Below are 24,160 nucleotides of genomic sequence, written 5' to 3'. Positions count from 1 at the left end.
TTGAGCTTATTTTGAGTACAAAATTTTATATTAATGAAAGATCTTAAGATTATTTAAAATTATAGACTTTAAATAAAAATTAAATTGCTGGGCTCTTTGATGGGCCCCCCTGGCCCTGGGGCCCGGGACAACAGACCCGGTTGTCCCCCCCTGTCGACGGGGCTGACTATCACCATCAGTGACGTTATCGTCATGTTCTACTTATTCTCTCTACACAATAAACCTCACACACAATAAACAATCGAGAGGGAAATATAATAAAAAAACTCATAAAACATATTCCATGGGGAAATAAATAATATTATATGAAATGGCCTACATATTAAATATTGTTTTAGATTCTACGAATGTTTAAAAGCGAAACTTCTCCCAAATTTTACACAATGTCAACCCACGAAGCTTCATTCATTAATATGTTCCTAGGGCAGAACGTCTACATCCAGCAGGATCTGTAGATGAATTTGCACATATTTTACTAAACGCCATTCACATTCGTATAAGGTGTAGGAAGTACAGTGCACTCCCTAATGAACAGGCTTTAACAGCGCCATCGTGCGTTAGTGTGCGTTACTACACACTGCGGCTGCAGGCGCTCTTATTCCACACCAAATCTGTTAACAGTATATGAGAGCTCATTTGAGAATTTTGAGAATTACGCAATAAAAAACGGAACATCTTTATCGTTCGCTGATAGATGTAAGTCATTGATATTTAATAGTTTAGTTTGAACTGGTGGTGAGGACTGCGAGTCTATAAAGAGTGATTGGTTTTGGGTTTGAGGTCCGCCTTGTGTGAGTGTGAGGGAGAAGCAAGTTAGTGTGAGGACGCGGTGAGGGGGGGGACCTGGCCCTTTAAATCATCCACACTACACACGGAGGTGAGTACCACATTTATTCTTGTTTTCCTCGCTCGTTAGTTTATAAACCAACAGCCATTCCCTCGAAAGGTTTATTATTCGGCCGTTTGTCCGAGTTTTGATGTCGACACGCTGCTCAACTCCACCGGTGTCGTGAATCCGACTCGGGTTTGGCTCTCCAAGCGTCCGGCGGGTGGGGAGTGGACTGCAGGAAGCGCCGATATGGACAGGCTTGACTAGTCGCACAAAAACGCCTTTTGTACTACTACATTTAACCGACCACAAGCCACAGGAGACGGTCAGTAGTTTTGTGTTAAGGAAGCGCTCGTTTGACACCAACGCCAAATCTCACCACGGTCCCCTCACGACGCTTCCAGGATCTCCACAGCGGAGTGGAGACTGTTCGCGCCCCGGCGACACTCGCCCTCATTATTCACCCTGTAACCGTGAGGCCGCCGGACTAAAGTCTTTATTTCTTTATAAACGTGTCCCCTCGTCTCATGTTCGTCGCCGACATGTGGATATGAAGCTGTACGTTGCGTGTCGTTCGTGAAAATGCCCGCATTGTCTTTCCATCCGTGAGAGAAAGGCCTACCAACCGAACCGAGCGCCGAACCGAGCAGCTCCACGTTAGGACGTGTTCACGGTACAATACCGCACATAGTAGCTGTTTAAGTCGTGTAAATGGTAATTTTGTGGATTTGAGAGAAACATGAGGCGTCTTTTAAAGCACACGTTCGTGTTGAGACTGGTCACTCCGTAAGAAACAGTTGTGCTCGTGTGAATACTGCGGTTGGTTTTCCCTGAATGTGAATCATTCATCGCTTAATTGGAGCTGTGACTGTTACATTGGACTCAAGTGGGTTTGTTTAGTACAGTTGATGTCCTTCTGGAAACGACCTATGCTAGATATGTAGGGTTCATCACATTTCTATCACAAATTCACAATTAAGTACATCTGTAAAATAATAAACCTGCGATTTGAGGGGTTTTAATTCTAGTGACATGCTTCTGTGAGTAAGGCTACATTCACACAGAATGGAGAAGTTTTTCTAAGTTTACACACCAAGTCTTTCATTAGGAGGCATCTCTGATTAGTCTGTGGTCTTAAACTACGTTTATCGCGAAAATACACGCCAGAAAGGGAAACTAAATCTCTGTGGTGTGACTGAAAGTTTCGAAGTTGACTACACTCAAAAATCCATGTTGCATACTGGTTATTGAACGGGCACTGTGTGTGTCATGTGCAGAACAAAAAGAGGAACTACTCGGTATGTGGACATTCAAAAAATGTCAGACATCACATGTATAGTGGTAGAAATGGGTGTTTAAATGGAACTACAACTTAATTCATTTTAACAGAAAAATATAATAAATGGTTACTATTTTAGTAAAAAAGCTGTTTGAAAATTATATAATTTAGCCACAGCGGTATGCTTAGCATTGCATTGCAACTATCCCAGTTAACTATGTAGTTAAGTATTTTTTAATAAATGCCATGATGTTTAGCTTTGCTGCATTTCTTATTTTTAAAAATCTGTAATTTTTGAGGAACAAAATTTAGCCATTTAGCATCACAGGTGAAATGACTAATGTATGTTTTACAGACATTCACTGGCCTGGCAAATTAACTTGCCCAACATGCTTATATTTCTGGGCATTGGCCATTGCCTATATCAAACCAAGCCTGTCTGTAAAGTGAATGCAACTGTCTGCAGAACTGGTATGCATACGTACATTGATACATTGTTGCATGCATCAAAAATTGTATAAAAACTGGTGAAATGGATACACTAGTAACTTGTGCATCACATTTCAGGATGACAGACCATGTCAGTTCTAAACCAGCTGTGTTTGTCATGGCTGTAGTTATTGTTGTCATGTTGCTGGTGCAGTCTTACCACAGCTCCAAGCACATAAATATATTCAAAAAAGCCACATAAATTCTGATTTAACTTTTACTTCACATGGCCATGAATAAGACACCATGAATTCATCCATCCATCTGTTGCGTTAAAGCCAAAAAATTACCGTATATTTATGTATTTCTGACTGAATTTTTTTTTACCATAACCTGAAATTGGTCCAAATCAGAATCGAAAATCTCAGATGTTTTTTTTATCACATTACCTCCAAAATGACACATCTGTGTTACACAGAGATGAGGTTTAGTGCACGTTTATAATTACTGTATAGCACTTTATATTCAAAATCACTTGCGCTTGTTAATCACTGTTCTTGGTGTAATGGAATATCTTGGAGACCTATATTTCTGCTGAATGAGGGAATCCAGAAAGGGAACCTTAATTACAGAACAAAACTTGAACTAATTACACAAGTCGAAACTATTCACCTTTTTCATAGAAATGCAACTACAATATAGGTAACCTTTGGATAATTAGTGGTAGTTTTTTATTTTTATTTTACAGGGACATGGATGTTAGGACACATTAAGCAGACCCATCACTACGTTTGGCTAGGCACCATGTTTGGCTAGAATATAGCCAAGCTTGTTACTGTGTTTGCTAGGCTAAGCTACTATTCAGCATCATTGAAAGAGGCTGGGTTAATTATTTCTAGGGTTTGATAGTTGCTGTCTGCCTCCACCCCACAAACCCCTGTGGACCGTTTGTTTTGACAGTGTGAACAAAACTTGAAGGATTGTTAGGGGCCACGTCATCTCTGAATTCCGCTTGCAGCCCGTGTAACAGGATAATGACTGTCGTATAGTGTAGCTAAATGGCATATTGGTATTCATAATGCATTGTATCAACTTGAACAATGGCGATCATGCATTCATTTAATAATGCACTCTTGATGAATATGACTAACATTTTGTATTTTTTTCTCCAAGACTTTTAAATTAATGTTTTCACAGTAAGCATGCACCTACCTCATAGTCCAGTAACAGGCCTTCTCCTTAGCTGCTACTGTGTAACCTCTGCTCCTGAACTGTTGAAAGTCTGAACAGTATTGTATTTAAATGCTGCTATTAGCAAAAATGGAGGAATAAGAGTTTAAGCTCTGCTGTGGTGATGCTACACCAGTATTAATGGTTTAGTGTTTATTTTGTGATATGAACTGCTCATGATTAGAATATGTCTATAATACATGTCGGGCAATACACCGAAAGAGCAAACATCCACATGTGGAGAGATCGATGTTGTAAAGTTGACAGTGTTTAGCAGTGCAGTCACACTGTTGCACAACAGACCTGGTGAATCGTCATGTGTCGTAAAGTACAGCCTATGTTTTCTGTATTTGCTGGAAAGGCGATAATGAGGTTGGCTGTATGGCATTATCCAGATCATGCACCCTTGTTTTCATTGTATGATGTGCACATCTGTGATGTCATTTTACTGATTCAAACATGCAATCTACATGTTTGTGTTCTTCAGAAAACAACTGAATATCTGACGAGTTTTGAGCTGCCACTGTTGTGCAACCTGAACACCAACAAGGTAAGACGGTGCTAATCACACAACCGCTTCACCTCTGTTTTTACCAGTGAGCACGTGCTTTCATGCAGTTGCAGAATGAATAGCCAATGTTCATCAGCATATTCGGCCCACAGAGGGCTGCCATCATGACCCCCTCACAAACCTGACAGCTACCATAGCAACAGTTCAGTTTATGGTCCTTATTTGTGCTATAGGTCAGCATGAATTGGATCACTTCATGCAGTATTTCAGTGATCAAAAGGTTATTACAGGCGTTTATTAGAACTGCAGTGTGATGTTACTATTTCCTAAAATAGAATTTCTTGAGCCACAATTGTCACTGCCTACGCTGTACACTGCAGTGGGGGAGCTAGTGTACTACGGGCCCTGTGACTGCTTTCTGTGATACCAAAAGCACGGAGCACATGCGTTAGTTCACCACAGGGGGGCAGTGTAGGACTATTTGTGAGCCAGTTCCTGCTAATGCGGGGATATTGGCGTACACACAGTAGACGCCCAGCTGGACTCCTGCGCTCTTACGTCAGCTGATTTCCTGTCTGGAGTTGGGAATGGTGGGAATGTTGGGAGGTCTAATGTGGAGGAGGAACGGCCCTCTCAGCTATGTAGTCTGGGTCCCCGGCAGTAAGGAGATGGTGCTGAAGGGTGGAGCTGCAGATAGATCACTCGTACCTGATGTAGTTTGTGCCTGGCCTGTCTGCCATGTTTGGCCGGACTTGTGGATACCCTGAAATACACGCGCGTGCTGAGAAGACCAGAGCACTCAGACTAAAGACTGCATGTTGTACACAGGGAGGACTGCACGGTGGACTGTTTTAGTGCTGAATAGTCCATTCTGTGTTATGTGGGTTTTGCAGAGTTGTTGCATATGGGCTATGGGCTATGGTTGTGCTCACATGTCAGATTGTCACCCTATCTCTGTGTAGATTCTTTGCTCAGTGATATTAGTCACTTGTCTCTGTACTGCCCCCTTGTGTTAGGACCTGACCAGTCTATTAACCTAGGGAAGGGCAAGTGATTAAGTGTTCTGTTGAGTGGCCAGTGTTATGGGAGTTTCAAATGAAATATTATACACCTAGTGTTCATAATCTACATTCATTCAGTGAGCAAAAACAGAACACTGAATTCTGACCTGCATTCAGGGGACGTGCCATTAAAGCATTAAGCACATTGAGATGAATACATCCACTGATCCAAGACTCCTCTCTTGCATGATTCAGATGTGCAAACCTTTGCTCTCTTCTCCTGCACAAACCATTGCACTACTGAAATACACTGATGGTTTTAATGCTTGCCAACACTTTGCTGTTCTCTCTCTCTCTCTCTCTCACTCACACACTGTTTTATAATTAGCTCACCAGGCTCACAGTCCTCCCCCTCCGTGTTCTCTCCTTCCCTCTCGCCTCCTGCGGTTTGAGTTCTCTGTTACTGAGATGACCAATACACCCCCCCCCCCCTGAAGCCACTCCCCCCCCCCCACTCTGTGTCCTCCATGTAGGGAGGGCTTGTGTACAGCCTGTTGTGGTCCGTTTGAGCACACACATCTTCCTCCCCTGCTCAGCCCCTCACCTCCTCTATCTCGTTCCACTACTGCCCATGACGGCCTTCACAGATGGCCTGTGGAGTATTTTAAATGTTTTACGAGTTACAAGTTTACAACTCTCTGTTTTTTGTAGTTGAATATTCATGTGAACGTGTCTTACTGAGTGCTGCTCTGTTGTTTTTTGAACAGTTACTCTTTGTTCCACACGGATGCATATTTGACATGTTTGGAATAACAGGTTTCTCATGAGCAGCTGAATCACTCCTGGAATGTTCCGACTTTTCTCTCATGGGGATTCTGCTGGGGACCTGCATAGGTACCACGTAAGAATTCACCCCAGGAATCCACCCACTGGGATTCAGCACAGGTTTTGTTTTCAGTGGTGTGCAGTACAGGCTGTGTGCAGCCCTAGTCCTGTGAGCGGCACCGACTACACAAGTGTGTAGTTTAGCCTGAGGCCAAACATGGCTGAGGTGTTCTTACAGAGCTGGCTGATGGGAGATATTGTGTAGATATTCAGATCCTGCATTTATATAGCAAGAAAATATTTAGATATTATATACCTTATTGTTGAAATCCACATAGTTAATACCTAAATTTAGGGTTGGTATATAATTTGTGATATGGCGGTTCAAGATACTGTCATGTCTAAAGAAACACAGACAACACGCGAGTCCTAATCAAAAAGCAACAAAACCATCAAATTGCTCAAAAACCAAGAGAGATCACATTAAAATGACTATAAAAAACAAAACCATCATGGTGTGAACAATGTATGTATGAGGAACACAGGGTTGAGGGGCCAGTGCACCACTAACAGGAGGCTGACACACAAGCACTCAACGTGCATGTCGGTGAGGTAGCGTGTCTCTACTCAGGACTTTGTGGAAAATAAAGCAGGCTGGCCTAATTGTTGCTCATTTGTTTACACTTCATTCATTCCCTTTGACTCTGTTCTTCCATAAACTCTTTACCTAGTTTATTTCATAACCACTCTCCATTAGTGATGCAGAGAGAGTTTCGCACACACACACACACACACACACACACACATCCTGTGTATAAGGAGACCGTGTTGATCTGATTAAGACGTTAAGGGGCACACTGGCACTCTTCCTCTCCTCAGTAGAGTGAGTGAGCTGAGGTTTTCCCAGCACAGCCAGCCAGCGGTTCAGCAAACATAACTCACGCACCGCTCTTTAACCAAGCTCAAAATAACCCACATTCTCATTTTAAATCTGTTCAAAGTTGGAATTACTTTGAAGAGGCCAAAGTGTGTTCCAGCAGTAAAGCCTGAACTGACCTCCAAATAAAAGTGTTTGAACTACACAGGAGGGTTGCTGGCATCCTTCCAGAGTGTTCCAGTTAGCTGTGTTCAGAAGAAATGCCTTGTGCAGGAAGCCATGCCTTGGGTGCAAGGAAACAATTGTATTTCAAGTAAATCTTATTGATAAACTGAATGTTAATAACAAGAGTTCTGTTAGGAGATGTTGGATGCGTTTGTTGTGCTGCAGCTATTTAACAGAATGCCTGTATCAGATGTTTGTAGAAGTATGTATGTTATGGCCGTTATGTACAGTATTTTAAATTCAATTCTAGTTTTTTAAAGAGGAGTCTACAGTTCTACTGAGGTAGGTTCATGGTTGGGGTTCCTGAATGTATAGGACTCGCTTGAGAGTTTGGGGGATCTTGGACACTTTGATGTGTGCAAACCTCTGGCGAACGAAAGTTGTTGAGCGGGGGGGGGGGGGGGGGGGGGTTGAACGTAACACTCAAATGGGTGGTGAACGTAACACTCGTCTGAAAATAAATTCTCCGTTTTAAAATATAGTCTCCCGTTAAAATTTTTTTGGCATTTGGGTCCGTATCCAGTTAATCAGGAATGTGATTGGGTCCGGACAGGACGGCGTTCGGGTCCGGATCCGGACCGCGGTCCGCCATTTGGTGATACCTGGTCTACACTGTCTTGTGCTCTGTCCCTTTATTAAGAATACTGAACCTGCATAAGGATCCATCTCATGATTCTGGCTCGTTACAATCAGGCTCTCTTCCTCCCTCTGGGTTTGCCCCCACATTTACCCACTCTCTCTCTCTCTCTCTCTCTCTCTCTTACCCTCTCTCTCTCTTACCCTCTCTCTCTCTCTCTCTTACCCACCCTCTCTCTCTCCCTCCCCTCTCTCTCTCTCTCTCTCTCTCTCTCTCTCTCTCTCTCTCTCTCTCTCTCTCTCTCTCTCTCTCTCTCTCTCTCTCTCTCTCTCTCTCTCTCTCTCTTTCATCACCCTCTTTTTCACTCCTCCTTCCCACCGTGCTGTCTCTGAATGCACTCTTGTTCTGATCTTCCCACCTAATGGTTTATGCAAATGTTCTGTGCAAAACACAAGAGACAAATCACAAAATCAACTAAATCACTTTGTAATGTCTATATGAAACCTGAAATTGTCCTGAAATTTCCAGCACATTCTCATTATCATTTTTAACTAACAAAGTGGGACAGTATGTATAACTGTCTGGAGAATTGATAATGGTCTAATTCCAAACAAATGGCTGATGAGTGCACAGAGTGGCAGTGTTGTATGTCTTCTGTGTTTGTGTTTGTGTGAGAACTGGGAGAGGAAGCCGACTTTTTCTGTTGTAAGACATTAGTGAACGTGTGTAGATATCAAGTGTGTCCTAAGACACACTTAGTACCCTAAGTACCCTAAGTGGGTACTAAGAAAAACTCTGTGTGCTTGTAACACCATGTAAGTACTACTTTACTCAAAGTGATGTTTTGGGTCTTATGAAATCTTTGAGGGCAGGTTGGTGCACTTTTCTTTTAAAAGTTGTGTTAATGACCATGAATATACCATATTGATTCTACACCTATAGAGTTGAGACCTCTCTTGAGTTGGGGGCAGAGTTGTATAGTAACGAAGTAGAACTACTTCACTACTGTACTTAAGTACTAAAATGCTGTATCTGTACTTTACTGGAGTATTATTTTTTATCCTACTTCCACTTTTACTTCACTACATATTTTCCATCAGTTTAATACTTTTACTCCGATACATTTTTTACGTGCTGTATAGTTACTCGTTACAATTATAAACATGTTAGCTGGCGCTGTCACCGGGTCAAGAGATCAGGCTGTCTTATGAGAAAACTGTGCATGCTCCGGTCGCGTCTCGTTTACTCTGCTGCTGCCTTCACTGAACACTTGAGCTTCGTAATCTAGGTTCACTTGACACGTCGTGACTGGTGCAAGGGTCTACAGGGCAGTAGGCTCACTCTTAGAAAGCTCACGGACTGATTTTACGTACAAAATACACCTCGGCTATTTCTCAGCTAAATTAAGGTTACTTGTACTTCTGCATCAAACCGGTGACGTAGCATGATATAGGATATCTGTTTTTTTGTGTACGAAGTGTTATGCCCAGTTTTGTTTTTAAGTTGCTACTTGTTTTTACATAAAGAACACTTGTATTTGTGGTCTCTGATAGCTTTGATTTGCAAGTGATGTATAAAAAAATTATAATTTAAAGAACACTTCAACTTCTACTCAAGTCACTTTTTTTGATAGAGTACTTGTACTTTTACTCAAGTATGGGTCTCTAATACTTTATACATATCTGGTTAGGGGTGTGTTTTCATTAGCTGCTATTGGAGAATTTACAGTGAGGTTACACTAGCTTCCATGCTATATATTTACAAGAAATGTCTGAAGGAAAATCATTACACATTACACTCTAGACATAATGTCAACCACTGCCTTGGCCAGCTTGTCAGGGTCTTTTGTCCCTGGCCACACTGATCAGGCTACACACACCTACAAAAAAATGCACACACACACACTCAGTACAGCGCGGTGAACCATTTTGTTTCCCACTGCACAGCCTGCAGGATCTCTGTATACTGTGAAGTTTCAACTGTTTCATCTGATTTCTGGTTGTAATCTTTACAAATCCATCATGAACTACTCATCAGCACTGCTCCAAATCTGTTCTGGGAGTTCCTGTATGAAGGAAAGATACAAGGCCTTTGTCTGGCTTTAGGGACTTTAAGGAACCCTCCATCACTTTCCATGGGACAAAGATTGTAAAAGACTGTAATACCTCTATACTTATAACAGTCCACCCTATCCTGACTTGATGCAAGCTCGTTATCCTGATAATCTTTTCCAGATGGTCTTGGTAATTGTGTTTTTTTGTTTGTTGTTTTTTTTATTAATAGTCTGTCAAATTATCTTCCCATGTTCTAGATGCCCCCCCCCCCCCCCCCCCCCCCCCCCCAGTGAATCTATCATGTGTTGTAATAACTTTATTGCCCATAGTTGCCCCTCTCCAAACTCGCCTGTTTGTGTTGGATGTTTCTGTATAACTGGTCCTGTCATGCATCCAGGGAATGTGAACTCAACCTGTTTGCTATTATTGCACACACATTTAAACCTGGATCCTACCTTGGGACTTTGCAAAGTATTGCCAAATTGTGCGAACGAGTTTTGGATAATCTTTACCTATTGTCTTATGGTATTTCTGCCCCAGCCTGTTTGGTACCTTTCTTTCTATGTGTCCTTCGGGTTTTGGTTGCCCTGGGTTGTATTTTGACATTGGGCTGTTTTTTGACCTTTGGATTATGTTTTTCTGAATTATCTGCTCTGTGTTTGAGCTCTCATGTCTTCTGATCTTTCTGTATCTGCACACGTCTGTGCTCCCTGTCATGTCCCAAGACTCTCAGATCCCAGCTGCAACGATTCAGTGCTGTTACACCAACCTTGACGTCAACCTCCATAACTACAATAGTGTTACATAAAGACATTTTCTGTGCAGGACATTTGACTGAGGGATGTGGGGGAGCCGACTTGTACCAGTATTTGCTGATGTACCTGTCCACACACACACACACACGTCCACACACACACACACACACACACACACACACACGTCCACACACACGTCCACACACACACACACACGTCCACACACACACACACACACGCACGTCCACACACACACGCCTTTTCATTGTTTTGAATGTTTGGAATTAAACTCTTACTGTATTTTCCGGACTATAAGCCGCTACTTTTTTCCACACGATTTGAACCATGCGGCTTATATTGAGGTGCAGCTTTTCTGAAGATTTTTCAGAGCAGAAAGTGAATCAGGTGGTAGGTCAAAGAAGAATGTGTTCAATTTCATTTAGCACATGCAAGCATCAGGCACAATGGAGAAATTTTTTCAAACTAATGTGTTGTGCCAAATTCCGAGTCCCCTCGTTTTCACACGCCTAAAGATACTACAGATGATATTAGGGAGTTACAGTGACTATAACTTGGTTCGTTGAGTTTTGCCCTAACTAGATATTTAGACATAATACTGCTGTAATACTGCAAAGTCATGTGGTCAGAGGTGAACTTCAGTATAGCCAGTGTGTATTTTATTTAAAATAATTAACACCCTTGAGCCAGTGTGTCTTTGGACATAGATAATGTTGTTTGCTGTGATGGATAATTAAAGTCTAGTTTTTATTTATGCAAAGTAACATAAATCGACAATATCATCTGTATCGAAAGCCAAAACTGAAATGCTACATGCACCGTTCAGAAACTGATCCGTTCAGTTGAATGTACAGTGAGTCCCCGCTTAACAACGGGGTTAGAGACCGAAAAGTCTGTCATAAAAGGCGCTTTCGTTGTTAAGCATGACCCTAGATTTAGATACGCTTTGATCGTAAATACAGTATAGAAAAAAACGAACAATGTTCTCGTACAGTGTGGGAGAGTGCGATCGCGTTGTCGAGATGGGCTGCGGTGGAGGCCGCGCTGCCTCAGCTTATCGTACACAACACTCCACTGTGCTGCCACTGCTCCTCGAAAAAAAAAAAAAAGAAAAAAAGTTGGTCGTAACTCCGGTCCGTCGTTAACCAGACCCGTTGTTAAGTGGGGACTGGCCCAGGTTCTATAGCCCGGTGCGGCTTGTACAGCATTTTCCTTAAAAAAAAAAAAAAAAAAAAAGAACTTGGTAGATGCGGCTTATATTGAGGTGCGCTTTATAGTCCAGAAAATATGGTAATTTTTTATGATGGCAACTCAGGATCTCTGGATTCATAAAATGTAGGACCTCCGTCTCATTTTGTGGTGGCAAGTTTATCAGATCATTGACAAAATGCAGCCGTTCTTGTAATTCTCCCAGAACTCTCTTGGTCTTTTATCTTGTTTGACCGTTTGGGAGGGTGTTTTTTTGTTATGGTCGTGCACCAACAGCTCCACATCAGTGACATCAGAGCAGTTGTGTACGTGTAGGAACGTATATGATGAAGTGCCCTTTAACATGGTACGAGTAAGAAATAGTCACACAAGTCGAAGTACTTTTTCAGTCCCTCTGTGGGAATATGTGGGAAACGGAGCTGTTCTCTGGCTTACCATTTCAGATTGAAAAACGTGCACTTAAACTACTTGAAAATTCCTCCATCCTTACTGGGGTTTATAATGGAATTATTTGACAATACTACAACAAAATGTGTTAAATCACCTGCACAGAAGCAATAAGCCCATAGTTTCTCTAAACAGACCATTTTTTTTTTAAGTGTTTGGGTTTCAGTGATGTACACTGGGCAATATTGATTTGCGTACCTTTTGATTAGGCAGTGATTACTATTACATGCTCTTTGTAGTGACCGACAAATCAGTCATCTGTGTCCCACCATGCTACTGTGTGGAGATCAGTCATCTGTGTCCCGCCATGCTATTGTGTGGAGATCAGTCATCTGTGTCCCGCCATGCTACTGTGTGGAGATCAGTCATCTGTGTCCCGCCATGCTACTGTGTGGAGATCAGTCATCTGTGTCCCGCCATGCTACTGTGTGGAGATCAGTCATCTGTGTCCCGCCATGCTACTGTGTGGAGATCAGTCATCTGTGTCCCGCCATGCTACTGTGTGGAGATCAGTCATCTGTGTCCCGCCATGCTACTGTGTGGAGACCAGTCATCTGTGTCCCGCCATGCTACTGTGTGGAGACCAGTCATCTGTGTCCCGCCATGCTACTGTGTGGAGACCAGTCATCTGTGTCCCGCCATGCTACTGTGTGGAGACCAGTCATCTGTGTCCCGCCATGCTACTGTGTGGAGACCAGTCATCTGTGTCCCGCCATGCTACTGTGTGGAGACCAGTCATCTGTGTCCCGCCATGCTACTGTGTGGAGACCAGTCATCTGTGTCCCGCCATGCTACTGTGTGGAGACCAGTCATCTGTGTCCCGCCATGCTACTGTGTGGAGACCAGTCATCTGTGTCCCGCCATGCTACTGTGTGGAGACCAGTCATCTGTGTCCCGCCATGCTACTGTGTGGAGACCAGTCATCTGTGTCCCGCCATGCTACTGTGTGGAGACCAGTCATCTGTGTCCCGCCATGCTACTGTGTGGAGACCAGTCATCTGTGTCCCGCCATGCTACTGTGTGGAGACCAGTCATCTGTGTCCCGCCATGCTACTGTGTGGAGACCAGTCATCTGTGTCCCGCCATGCTACTGTGTGGAGACCAGTCATCTGTGTCCCGCCATGCTACTGTGTGGAGACCAGTCATCTGTGTCCCGCCATGCTACTGTGTGGAGACCAGTCATCTGTGTCCCGCCATGCTACTGTGTGGAGACCAGTCATCTGTGTCCCGCCATGCTACTGTGTGGAGACCAGTCATCTGTGTCCCGCCATGCTACTGTGTGGAGACCAGTCATCTGTGTCCCGCCATGCTACTGTGTGGAGACCAGTCATCTGTGTCCCGCCATGCTACTGTGTGGAGACCAGTCATCTGTGTCCCGCCATGCTACTGTGTGGAGACCAGTCATCTGTGTCCCGCCATGCTACTGTGTGGAGACCAGTCATCTGTGTCCCGCCATGCTACTGTGTGGAGACCAGTCATCTGTGTCCCGCCATGCTACTGTGTGGAGACCAGTCATCTGTGTCCCGCCATGCTACTGTGTGGAGACCAGTCATCTGTAAGAAAGCTGCTGTCCTTCAGGTGTCCAGACATGTAATTGTACAATCTCCTCACCTCTCATGGACTTCCTGTTAGTATATGCTAATATATGAGTGTGTGTGTGTGTGCGCGCGTGTGCGCATGTCTATCACTATCCTTGTGCTTGGTGCAGTGGAATGGTGTCATGAGTGTGCACACAGTCAGATGATGCCAGCGGTCTGACCAGAACCTCCAGCCCCACCCTTTGCCTTTCCCGCCTCTCTGACCTCTGGGCTTCCTGCAAACGGCTCTTAATCCTGGAAGTCCACATGCCTGGCGAGGGCAGAGGCTTTGGCAGCTCTTGGCTTCCTGCAGAAGACACTGTGGGTTTTTTCATTTAGTGAGCGTGGCAGCTGGCCAAACTCTTTTCTTCTAAGCAGGGTGACGGTGCTTCTAAGGATGAGTCAAGAGCAAAGACATTTTTAGCATTCCTAACAGCCTACAGTACAGTGCTCAACCATTAACAGTACATATCCTAGTAATGTAATAACATCTCTTTGAAACTTACTTTGACCGTAGTGATTGCACTCATAATTGTAATGTTAAAATGGGGGCGGTTTAAAGCCAGTATTAACATGCAGTTTGTATCTGGATATCATTATCAACGTTTGTAGCTGGATAGTATAACGGTAGTCCTGTCTTGTTTTGTATCTGGATATCATTATCAATGTTTGTAGCTGGATAGTATAACGGTAGTCCTGTCTTGTTTTGTATCTGGATGTCATTTATCAACGTTTGTAGCTGGATGGTGTAACGGCAGTCCTGTCTTGTTTTGTATCTGGATGTCATTTATCAACGTTTGTAGCTGGATGGTGTAACGGCAGTCCTGTCTTGTTTTGTATCTGGATGTCATTTATCAACGTTTGTAGCTGGATGGTGTAACGGCAGTCCTGTCTTGTTTTGTATCTGGATGTCATTATCAACGTTTGTAGCTGGATGGTGTAACGGCAGTCCTGTCTTGTTTTGTATCTGGATGTCATTTATCAACGTTTGTAGCTGGATGGTGTAACGGCAGTCCTGTCTTGTTTTGTATCTGGATGTCATTTATCAACGTTTGTAGCTGAATGGTGTAACGGCAGTCCTGTCTTGTTTTGTATCTGGATGTCATTTATCAACGTTTGTAGCTGGATGGTGTAACGGCAGTCCTGTCTTGTTTTGTATCTGGATGTCATTTATCAACGTTTGTAGCTGGATGGTGTAACGGCAGTCCTGTCTTGTTTTGTATCTGGATGTCATTTATCAACGTTTGTAGCTGGATGGTGTAACGGCAGTCCTGTCTTGTTTTGTATCTGGATGTCATTTATCAACGTTTGTAGCTGGATGGTGTAACGGCAGTCCTGTCTTGTTTTGTATCTGGATGTCATTTATCAACGTTTGTAGCTGGATGGTGTAACGGCAGTCCTGTCTTGTTTTGTATCTGGATGTCATTTATCAACGTTTGTAGCTGGATGGTGTAACGGCAGTCCTGTCTTGTTTTGTATCTGGATGTCATTTATCAACGTTTGTAGCTGGATGGTGTAACGGCAGTCCTGTCTTGTTTTGTATCTGGATGTCATTTATCAACGTTTGTAGCTGGATGGTGTAACGGCAGTCCTGTCTTGTTTTGTATCTGGATGTCATTTATCAACGTTTGTAGCTGGATGGTGTAACGGCAGTCCTGTCTTGTTTTGTATCTGGATGTCATTTATCAACGTTTGTAGCTGGATGGTGTAACGGCAGTCCTGTCTTGTTTTGTATCTGGATGTCATTTATCAACGTTTGTAGCTGGATGGTGTAACGGCAGTCCTGTCTTGTTTTGTATCTGGATGTCATTTATCAACGTTTGTAGCTGGATGGTGTAACGGCAGTCCTGTCTTGTTTTGTATCTGGATGTCATTTATCAACGTTTGTAGCTGGATGGTGTAACGGCAGTCCTGTCTTGTTTTGTATCTGGATGTCATTTATCAACGTTTGTAGCTGGATGGTGTAACGGCAGTCCTGTCTTGTTTTGTATCTGGATGTCATTTATCAACGTTTGTAGCTGGATGGTGTAACGGCAGTCCTGTCTTGTTTTGTATCTGGATGTCATTTATCAACGTTTGTAGCTGGATGGTGTAACGGCAGTCCTGTCTTGTTTTGTATCTGGATGTCATTTATCAACGTTTGTAGCTGGATGGTGTAACGGCAGTCCTGTCTTGTTTTGTATCTGGATGTCATTTATCAACGTTTGTAGCTGGATGGTGTAACGGCAGTCCTGTCTTGTTTTGTATCTGGATGTCATTTATCAACGTTTGTAGCTGGATGGTGTAACGGCAGTCCTGTCTTGTTTTGTATCTGGATGTCATTTATCAACGTTTGTAGCTGGATGGTGTAACGGCAGTCCTGTCTTGTTTTGTATCTGGATGTCATTTATCAACGTTTGTAGCTGGATGGTGTAACGGCAGTCCTGTCTTGTTTTGTATCTGGATGTCATTTATCAACGTTTGTAGCTGGATGGTGTAACGGCAGTCCTGTCTTGTTTTGTATCTGGATGTCATTTATCAACGTTTGTAGCTGGATGGTGTAACGGCAGTCCTGTCTTGTTTTGTATCTGGATGTCATTTATCAACGTTTGTAGCTGGATGGTGTAACGGCAGTCCTGTCTTGTTTTGTATCTGGATGTCATTTATCAACGTTTGTAGCTGGATGGTGTAACGGCAGTCCTGTCTTGTTTTGTATCTGGATGTCATTTATCAACGTTTGTAGCTGGATGGTGTAACGGCAGTCCTGTCTTGTTTTGTATCTGGATGTCATTTATCAACGTTTGTAGCTGGATGGTGTAACGGCAGTCCTGTCTTGTTTTGTATCTGGATGTCATTTATCAACGTTTGTAGCTGGATGGTGTAACGGCAGTCCTGTCTTGTTTTGTATCTGGATGTCATTTATCAACGTTTGTAGCTGGATGGTGTAACGGCAGTCCTGTCTTGTTTTGTATCTGGATGTCATTTATCAACGTTTGTAGCTGGATGGTGTAACGGCAGTCCTGTCTTGTTTTGTATCTGGATGTCATTTATCAACGTTTGTAGCTGGATGGTGTAACGGCAGTCCTGTCTTGTTTTGTATCTGGATGTCATTTATCAACGTTTGTAGCTGGATGGTGTAACGGCAGTCCTGTCTTGTTTTGTATCTGGATGTCATTTATCAACGTTTGTAGCTGGATGGTGTAACGGCAGTCCTGTCTTGTTTTGTATCTGGATGTCATTTATCAACGTTTGTAGCTGGATGGTGTAACGGCAGTCCTGTCTTGTTTTGTATCTGGATGTCATTTATCAACGTTTGTAGCTGGATGGTGTAACGGCAGTCCTGTCTTGTTTTGTATCTGGATGTCATTTATCAACGTTTGTAGCTGGATGGTGTAACGGCAGTCCTGTCTTGTTTTGTATCTGGATGTCATTTATCAACGTTTGTAGCTGGATGGTGTAACGGCAGTCCTGTCTTGTTTTGTATCTGGATGTCATTTATCAACGTTTGTAGCTGGATGGTGTAACGGCAGTCCTGTCTTGTTTTGTATCTGGATGTCATTTATCAACGTTTGTAGCTGGATGGTGTAACGGCAGTCCTGTCTTGTTTTGTATCTGGATGTCATTTATCAACGTTTGTAGCTGGATGGTGTAACGGCAGTCCTGTCTTGTTTTGTATCTGGATGTCATTTATCAACGTTTGTAGCTGGATGGTGTAACGGCAGTCCTGTCTTGTTTTGTATCTGGATGTCATTTATCAACGTTTGTAGCTGGATGGTGTAACGGCAGTCCTGTCTTGTTTTGTATCTGGATGTCATTTATCAACGTTTGTAGCTGGATGGTGTAACGGCAGTCCTGTCTTGTTTTGTATCTGGATGTCATTTATCAACGTTTGTAGCTGGATGGTGTAACGGCAGTCCTGTCTTGTTTTGTATTTTTCACCTTCTGCATTTTGGTTAGATCACTTGCATTATACAATTACGTGGTCAGCAGAGATTTGTATTGTGCAGCCTGTGCTTATATTTCCTCTTCTAAGAAAAGACTCCTGTTCAAAATGTATAGTTCCACATGTCAGGAGGCTATGTAGTTGCAGCACTGCAGCTGTGTGGATGAAGGATGTAAGTGGAGTCTTGGAGCATGGATGAAGGTGATGTGGGAGATGTTTACTGTGTTCCTAAAGTGATTTAGAATGGGAGATGTGCCTCCGTACTGCTGGAGGAATCTGCCTTGTTTGTGTTCTGTGAGGACCCTCTCTCTCTGGAAAGGCATGAATATAGTGAGATAGTAACGTCTGAGCTGACATGGCACCAGGGCCACTCTCAGCACAACAGACAGGCGCCGTCACGGTTGTTTAGTGTAATGGTGATGTGTAATGGTGTCCGGCTTGAACAGAAGTGCAGGGGGCGGGGTTAAACCTGTGCCATAAGGTTCCAGGTCACATGGTTCCTCTTACCAAACCTCACCCCCCCCCCCCCCAACTGTTTGCCTCTGTGTGTGTGTGCCTGTCACACTGCTTTTGTAGACCTGAGTAGACCTCAGTGGCACCACGGCAACTGCTGGAACACCCTTTATTTTAGCCAGTGTGAGAACATTTAGCTGGTGCACACTCTGTCTGAAGTAGCTGCATGGTAGCGCTTCCTTTGTGGACATGTGCTGGTCGTAATGTTAGCTAGATGTCCTATCAAAGCGCTCGGCATCCAAGTACCACAAAAATAACTGACTGCTAAACCCACTACTGGGGGTACAAAGGTACAAGATTACTGATTTCTACTGTTTATGGACAAACCGTGGGGATCATGAGAACCCATGGCCAAGCTGTACTGTGTCTCCAAGGCACATGTATGGATTAAGGAGTCTGAGGACTGTGGATGGCAAAAATTACATGTGTTGAATAGGGCTGCCACAAACGATTATTTTTATAGTCGACTAATCACCGATTAATTTTTATGATTAGTTGAATATAAAACATACAGCTTATCGCACTAGAATGCAGCTGCTATTATATAACCATCATTAGATTTCAGCTATATGTTAACTATAAAAATAAAAACAATTTATAGTAAACCTTTAATGAAATATGCAGCTTGTTGCAACAATAAAATAAGGATAAGGCACTGGCTTAAACACAAATATAAATACATTAATAAAGAAATTCTTTTCTTTCTATCATTTCTTTCTTTTCTTGTCTCTGGCATCAAACTTAACTACATTTAAATCAAATTAGGTAGGTACCTGAAACTAAGGAATTATTCACAAAAATAAAGTTTTGGTCTCACTGACGTTACAGAAAACACATGAATGCGTGCTAAGGCTAATGAAACAAATCGCCATCGCTAATGTTAACTTTTACAGCTACCACGATGAGCAAGTACTAAGTTAACACTCGTTTTACGCTCATTTTAGCAGCTAACTAAATTTGAGACATTGTCACAATCAGTCACAACCTTTTCAGGAGCTTGTACATCGCAGTTGTGCTGCCGTGGAATCTGCCTTGCAGATATTGCATTGCACGTGTTTCTCTTTCATTTTCTTAAAGTGATCCCACACTTTTGAGATCCGTAGCCGGGTAGCCATGATACCAGAGCCTGTCTGTATAACGTCCTGGGATGTCGTCCACTGCCTACCACGGTTTCCACTACTGCGCATGTGCGTCAAGGACAGAAAGGCAAATGCAGCAGTGGAGCAGTTTGGAGAGAAAAAAGTAAAAAAAACAAAGCAAAACTGACGCATCGACTATTAAATTAGTCGTCGACTATTTTAATAGTCGACATAATCGTGACTAGTCGACTAATCGTGGCAGCCCTAGTGTTGAACAGGAATATTGCAGACTATACTGACCTTGTTTCTTGTGAGGGGACAAACCTCAAGTTGCCCAGTATGGGGCATGTTGGGAAAAAAACTGGAACTATAAGATTTGTGAAACGATGCTTTGCTTTGGGCCCTTGCCAGCTCTGGGGAAAGGTATCAGGTTTGTGCGTGGAGGACTTCATTAAGGTCTGCATCCTGATACAGCATTGTGCAGGTCTTCTCCATAGCCAGTCAGCTACAGCTGGAGATGTTTAAGGATTAAGTATTACAACCCGTCTCTTCTCACACTGATATAATTGGTTGGTATATAAACGTCATAACAGTGTGTGCTTAGAGGTGTTTTAGTTCTGGGTTTGGTTGCAATGGAAGTATGACTGAAAAATGAACTGTGTTAGCTTTGTCTTGCATTTGAGAGTACTAAAGAATCGGCACCTTGAAAACAGCAGCTTTTCGGAACGGCTAAACCATATTGTAACCATGCTGAACATTTGTGTCTTCACAGAATTCTCTTCATTTGTTTGGCACAATAACCGATGGCAGAGAATGTCAACAACTAATAACATAGCCCAGGCCCGGAAGCTGGTGGAGCAGCTGCGGATGGAGGCAGGCATGGAGCGTATTAAGGTACCACTGCTTCACAACACGGAGCACACACTGACCTCAGATCAGGCCCGTTACCATTTGACTCCACCATATTTAGTTTCACACAGTGAATTATGATCCACCGTTTCATATACATCCAGTGCTTTCTAATCTTTTCTTTTTCTGCTCCTCTCCGTCTCCCCAACAATGACATCAACACGTCCGCCTGCATCTCTCTCCCGTTTCCATCTCACAGGTGTCTAAAGCAGCTGCTGACCTCATGAGTTACTGTGAGCAGCATGCCCGCAGTGATGCTCTGTTGGTGGGGGTCCCCACGTCTGAGAACCCATTCAAGGACAAGAAACCATGCATCCTGCTATAGCTGCGCTCACACACGCCCTCACTCACACACGCCTTGCTCCCCAGCCAGCAAACGGCCATTTCAGTGCTGCACCACTTTATACCTGGAATCCACACTACACAACTAACAAACAAGCCACTGTTTTAGGAAAACGTAAAATGGGTAATACTGTACCCCTTAAACCACGGAGCCCTTCATTTGAGTGTATCTATAAGAATGAATGTGTGCATGTGTAGATGGCACCTGTGTGTGTGCATTCATACATATAGATACACTGAAAACGAGAGTGGTGGATTTGGACTTGTTTCAAAACTATTTTTCAAACATTTACAGAGCTTCAAAGAATGAAAGGTACTGCAGCGTGTACTTTAGATAAGAGGAAGAAGAGCGTAAATGAGGAGGATAGGGAATAGGGAATAGGGGGGAAGCAGTCATGGTTATTCTGGCTGACTAGCTGGCTAGGCCAGTCACACTGTGGTAATGGCTGTTCACTATTAACCTTGTGTTTTTACCCTCAGTTTGTGAGTTAAAGGCTAGATTTATATGGACAAAATCCAGGTATAATTAATTAACTTTCTTGATACTACAGCACATCTTATGATTTACAAAGGGATTCAAGACATTTTACCAGAGTTGCCAATAGTTTTTAAGTATTTGAGTCCATTTATAAGTTATAAAGGTTTTTCTTTCATGGTCAAACTATGGGCTTGATGCTTGATCATCTACTCTGTGTTTCTACTATATCTTGGAGCCCTGAGACACTTGTACAAGAAAATATAATCGCTCTCGCTCTCTCTCTCTCTCTCTCTCTCTATCTATACATACATATACACACACATACACAAAGAAGTATTTACATGTGTGTGTGTGTGTGTATAAGCTAGATATTATTAAACCTTATGCCTTTTTTGAAACAATGCAGCAGTTCTAAACTTTCTGGCCCTTGTTTACTTGAAACCGTTTCAAATACAAATATTTGTAAAGGTGATTCCTAAAACAGAAGTCAGTAGACCTCCGTATTTGGGGGCAAACCTAAAGTAATTATTACATGTTAATGAAGGACTATTGAAGTATCATTGAATATTTTGAAACTAGGAGGTACTGGCTTTGACCTACCTCACAATGAGGCCATTATAGTGGAGAGGTTTGTCAGAGCCCCAGTGCCAAAAGGCCAATCTTTATCTCTGAAGCCAAACTTGATTGTAAAATCCATACAGAAAGAAAAAAAAATGTACAAACTTTCTTTGGGACATGTTTCGAGTATTAACTTTAAGAATAGCTGTTTGGGTTTGTTTGTTTGTTACAGTTTCTTCTCTCTATGACCTGTATGAAACTGTATCGTACTGAATGGTCATTCAGGATGATACTGTACAGTGTTTGACTGAAGCGCTTTCATTTTTTGTGGATGTTTTATCTTTTTGTAATCTTTGTGTAATATTTCTGTTTCATCATCTTGACTCACCCATGCAGGTTGTCGTTAATGAAGTGAGATGTGAAGGGCAGTGTGGATGAAGGACTGTGTGGTTGCAGGTGTATGGTGGTTTGGTATCTACTTGGGGTTGTGTAGTGAGGAGGTGACGCTGCACACATTGATCTGCTGTGGTGTTGCTGAGTGTGGAGGTCGGTGCATGCAGGTGTTATTATGGCATTAGGAAAACGGGCTAGTGTAAATGAGCGTTCTGCATAAGACTGTCAGCTTATGTTCTCCCCACCATTCAGGCATGAGAAGACTGCAGGGTCACATGCTGGGTCAGTCTCCATCCGACCCTCAACCCTGGACCACAGCTGTCCTGTGGTTGTGTTCTCACCCAAGAGGCTGTGGCACAGTGCTCATAAAGAGATTACAAAAAAGATGACAACATCTAGTGGCTTCCAGGACAGAAGTCATTGTCTCAGCTGTGGTTAGAAGTGGAGTAGGCAGAGGACAGGTGACTGAATGGAGTGGCTGAAAGCCTCAACAGGCAGGTTAAAGGGATAAGCACAGCCTTCAAAATCATGTCACCATCAAGAGTGAGCGACATATGAAAATGTCATGAGATATAGTGAGTCATGCTGAAAAGTAAGAAAATAACACACTCCTCTTCTCTTTTTGCATCTGTTCTGATGCTGCCATTTTTGTTGTTAAGGAAGTTGGTTGAATATTCAAGAATAAGGAGGTGAGGTGTGGTTGTAGATGGGCTCCTCAGAACAGTGCCTTTGGGAGAACCGTAAGAGGCAGAGAGACAGACATCTGATGGGCAAAGTACTTTGTTTTCATAATGAAGAGTTTCCATCTGCTGGGCATCCAGTCTAATTCCCATTTTACAATAGAAGTGCAGAAGCTGAAGCAGTACAGTGATTTCTGCAAACACTTTAATTATATTGATTAAACAGTTTAAGCTGTCAGCCACATAACCTGGCACTACAGTGGAAGAAACCACTGTGAAAGTCAAAAAATATCAGCTTCCTGGATTTCAGATCCCCAGGCATCGCTGAGCTACAGCATGAGATGTTCCTTAGTTCCTCAGTGCCAAATCTAAGCTTTCACACAGCCACCCTTGATCAGACCTACAGTCAGCTGGAGCTAAAGCTTTAAATGATTAAGAATGACATAAGTGAGGACAAAGAAATGCATCTGATCATCACATCAAAAACATTCTCTGTTTTCCTGACAGAGTACAGACAGACTGAAGATGAAAGATTAGTGGCAATTCCACATAAAATGTTGTAGTGTAATATTGCTTTTGATTTCACCTGTGATTGGACCACCAGCCATTATTGTGCTGAAGAGAGATCCCTTTCCAGAACATTCTTCTGCACCCAACTTGGAGCGCCATAAAGATTCCCATTTGGAAAATTAAGTATTGTTCCGGTAACATCTACAGCTGAGACTTTAGCCAATAGAATCTTTCTCAGTCTGATCCATTACTTTTGTGTTATTTCCTGTGTACGCATATGTATCTTTCTGCCTTGATTATGAAGAAATATATCTATTTTTTGTAATTGTTCTTCTTCGGATGTGCCATAAATCATGTTTCTTGCACACTGTTAATATTTTGTGGATATTGCTGTTTAAAATGACGATATCAAAAAAGTAAAAATAAAAATGTCACTCTGCATTGTGGGATCAGTTTGATCATTCCAAAGCTTATAGACTAATGCTGTAAACACTAGCCTACACCAGATTGTAAAATTCCTGATCGCATTTAGCATTGTGATCAATAGCAAGCAAAAATAAAGTTCATTTGATATTCATTACATGGCCTCAAAATTGAATTATTATAAAAATAATTGATTCTTAGTTTTTCAACATATCTATAATCAATGACATTTCTGTAACCTCATATAAGTATTTAGTAGCTATTTATCTTTGTACAATGATGTCAGTGTTGATGTGTAATCATAACAGGTAACAAATTGATATACGGTGGTGTGAAAAAGTTTTTGCCCCCTTCCTGATTTCCTGAATTTTTCCATGTTTGTCACACTTAAATGTTTCGGAACATCAAACTAATTTAAATATTAGTCAAAGACAACACGGGTAAACACAAAATCCTATTTTTAAATGAAGGTATTTATTATTAAGGGAGAAAAAAACCCAAACCTACATG

The 24,160-nt window shown here is 42.5% G+C and overlaps 1 protein-coding gene across 5 annotated transcripts; it reads left to right on the top strand.

The window, feature by feature from the left end:
• The first annotated feature begins 600 nt into the window (after positions 1–600).
• gng7 (guanine nucleotide binding protein (G protein), gamma 7) lies at positions 601–23,668 on the top strand. Of its 5 annotated transcripts, XM_076984752.1 has the most exons (5): positions 679–696; positions 781–877; positions 4,255–4,317; positions 20,130–20,251; positions 20,466–23,668. In XM_076984752.1, exons 4-5 carry the CDS (start codon positions 20,171–20,173, stop codon positions 20,589–20,591), a joined length of 207 nt encoding a protein of 68 aa, XP_076840867.1. In that variant the 5' UTR covers positions 679–696; positions 781–877; positions 4,255–4,317; positions 20,130–20,170; the 3' UTR covers positions 20,592–23,668. The 5 variants fall into 5 exon arrangements, with proteins under 5 accessions (XP_076840866.1, XP_076840867.1, XP_076840868.1 ...); XM_076984751.1 differs by having other exon boundaries at positions 601–877; XM_076984753.1 differs by lacking the exons at positions 679–696; positions 781–877 and adding an exon at positions 915–1,154.
• Positions 23,669–24,160: the final 492 nt, after the last annotated feature.

This window comes from Brachyhypopomus gauderio, unplaced genomic scaffold (assembly GCF_052324685.1).
Source record: "Brachyhypopomus gauderio isolate BG-103 unplaced genomic scaffold, BGAUD_0.2 sc34, whole genome shotgun sequence".
Lineage (NCBI taxonomy): Eukaryota > Metazoa > Chordata > Actinopteri > Gymnotiformes > Hypopomidae > Brachyhypopomus > Brachyhypopomus gauderio.
Note: the sequence above shows the minus strand (reverse complement) of the source record. Positions and strands in the feature narration are given on the sequence as shown.

What these genes read in the sequence shown, in the direction of transcription:
- gng7 (XM_076984751.1), top strand. Translation starts at nt 20,171, where the DNA reads ATGTCAACAACTAATAACATAGCCCAGGCCCGGAAGCTGGTGGAGCAG. An exon ending in CAGGCATGGAGCGTATTAAG is followed by an intron (nt 20,252 to 20,465) that starts GTACCACTGCTT and finishes TCCATCTCACAG; the next exon opens with GTGTCTAAAGCAGCTGCTGA.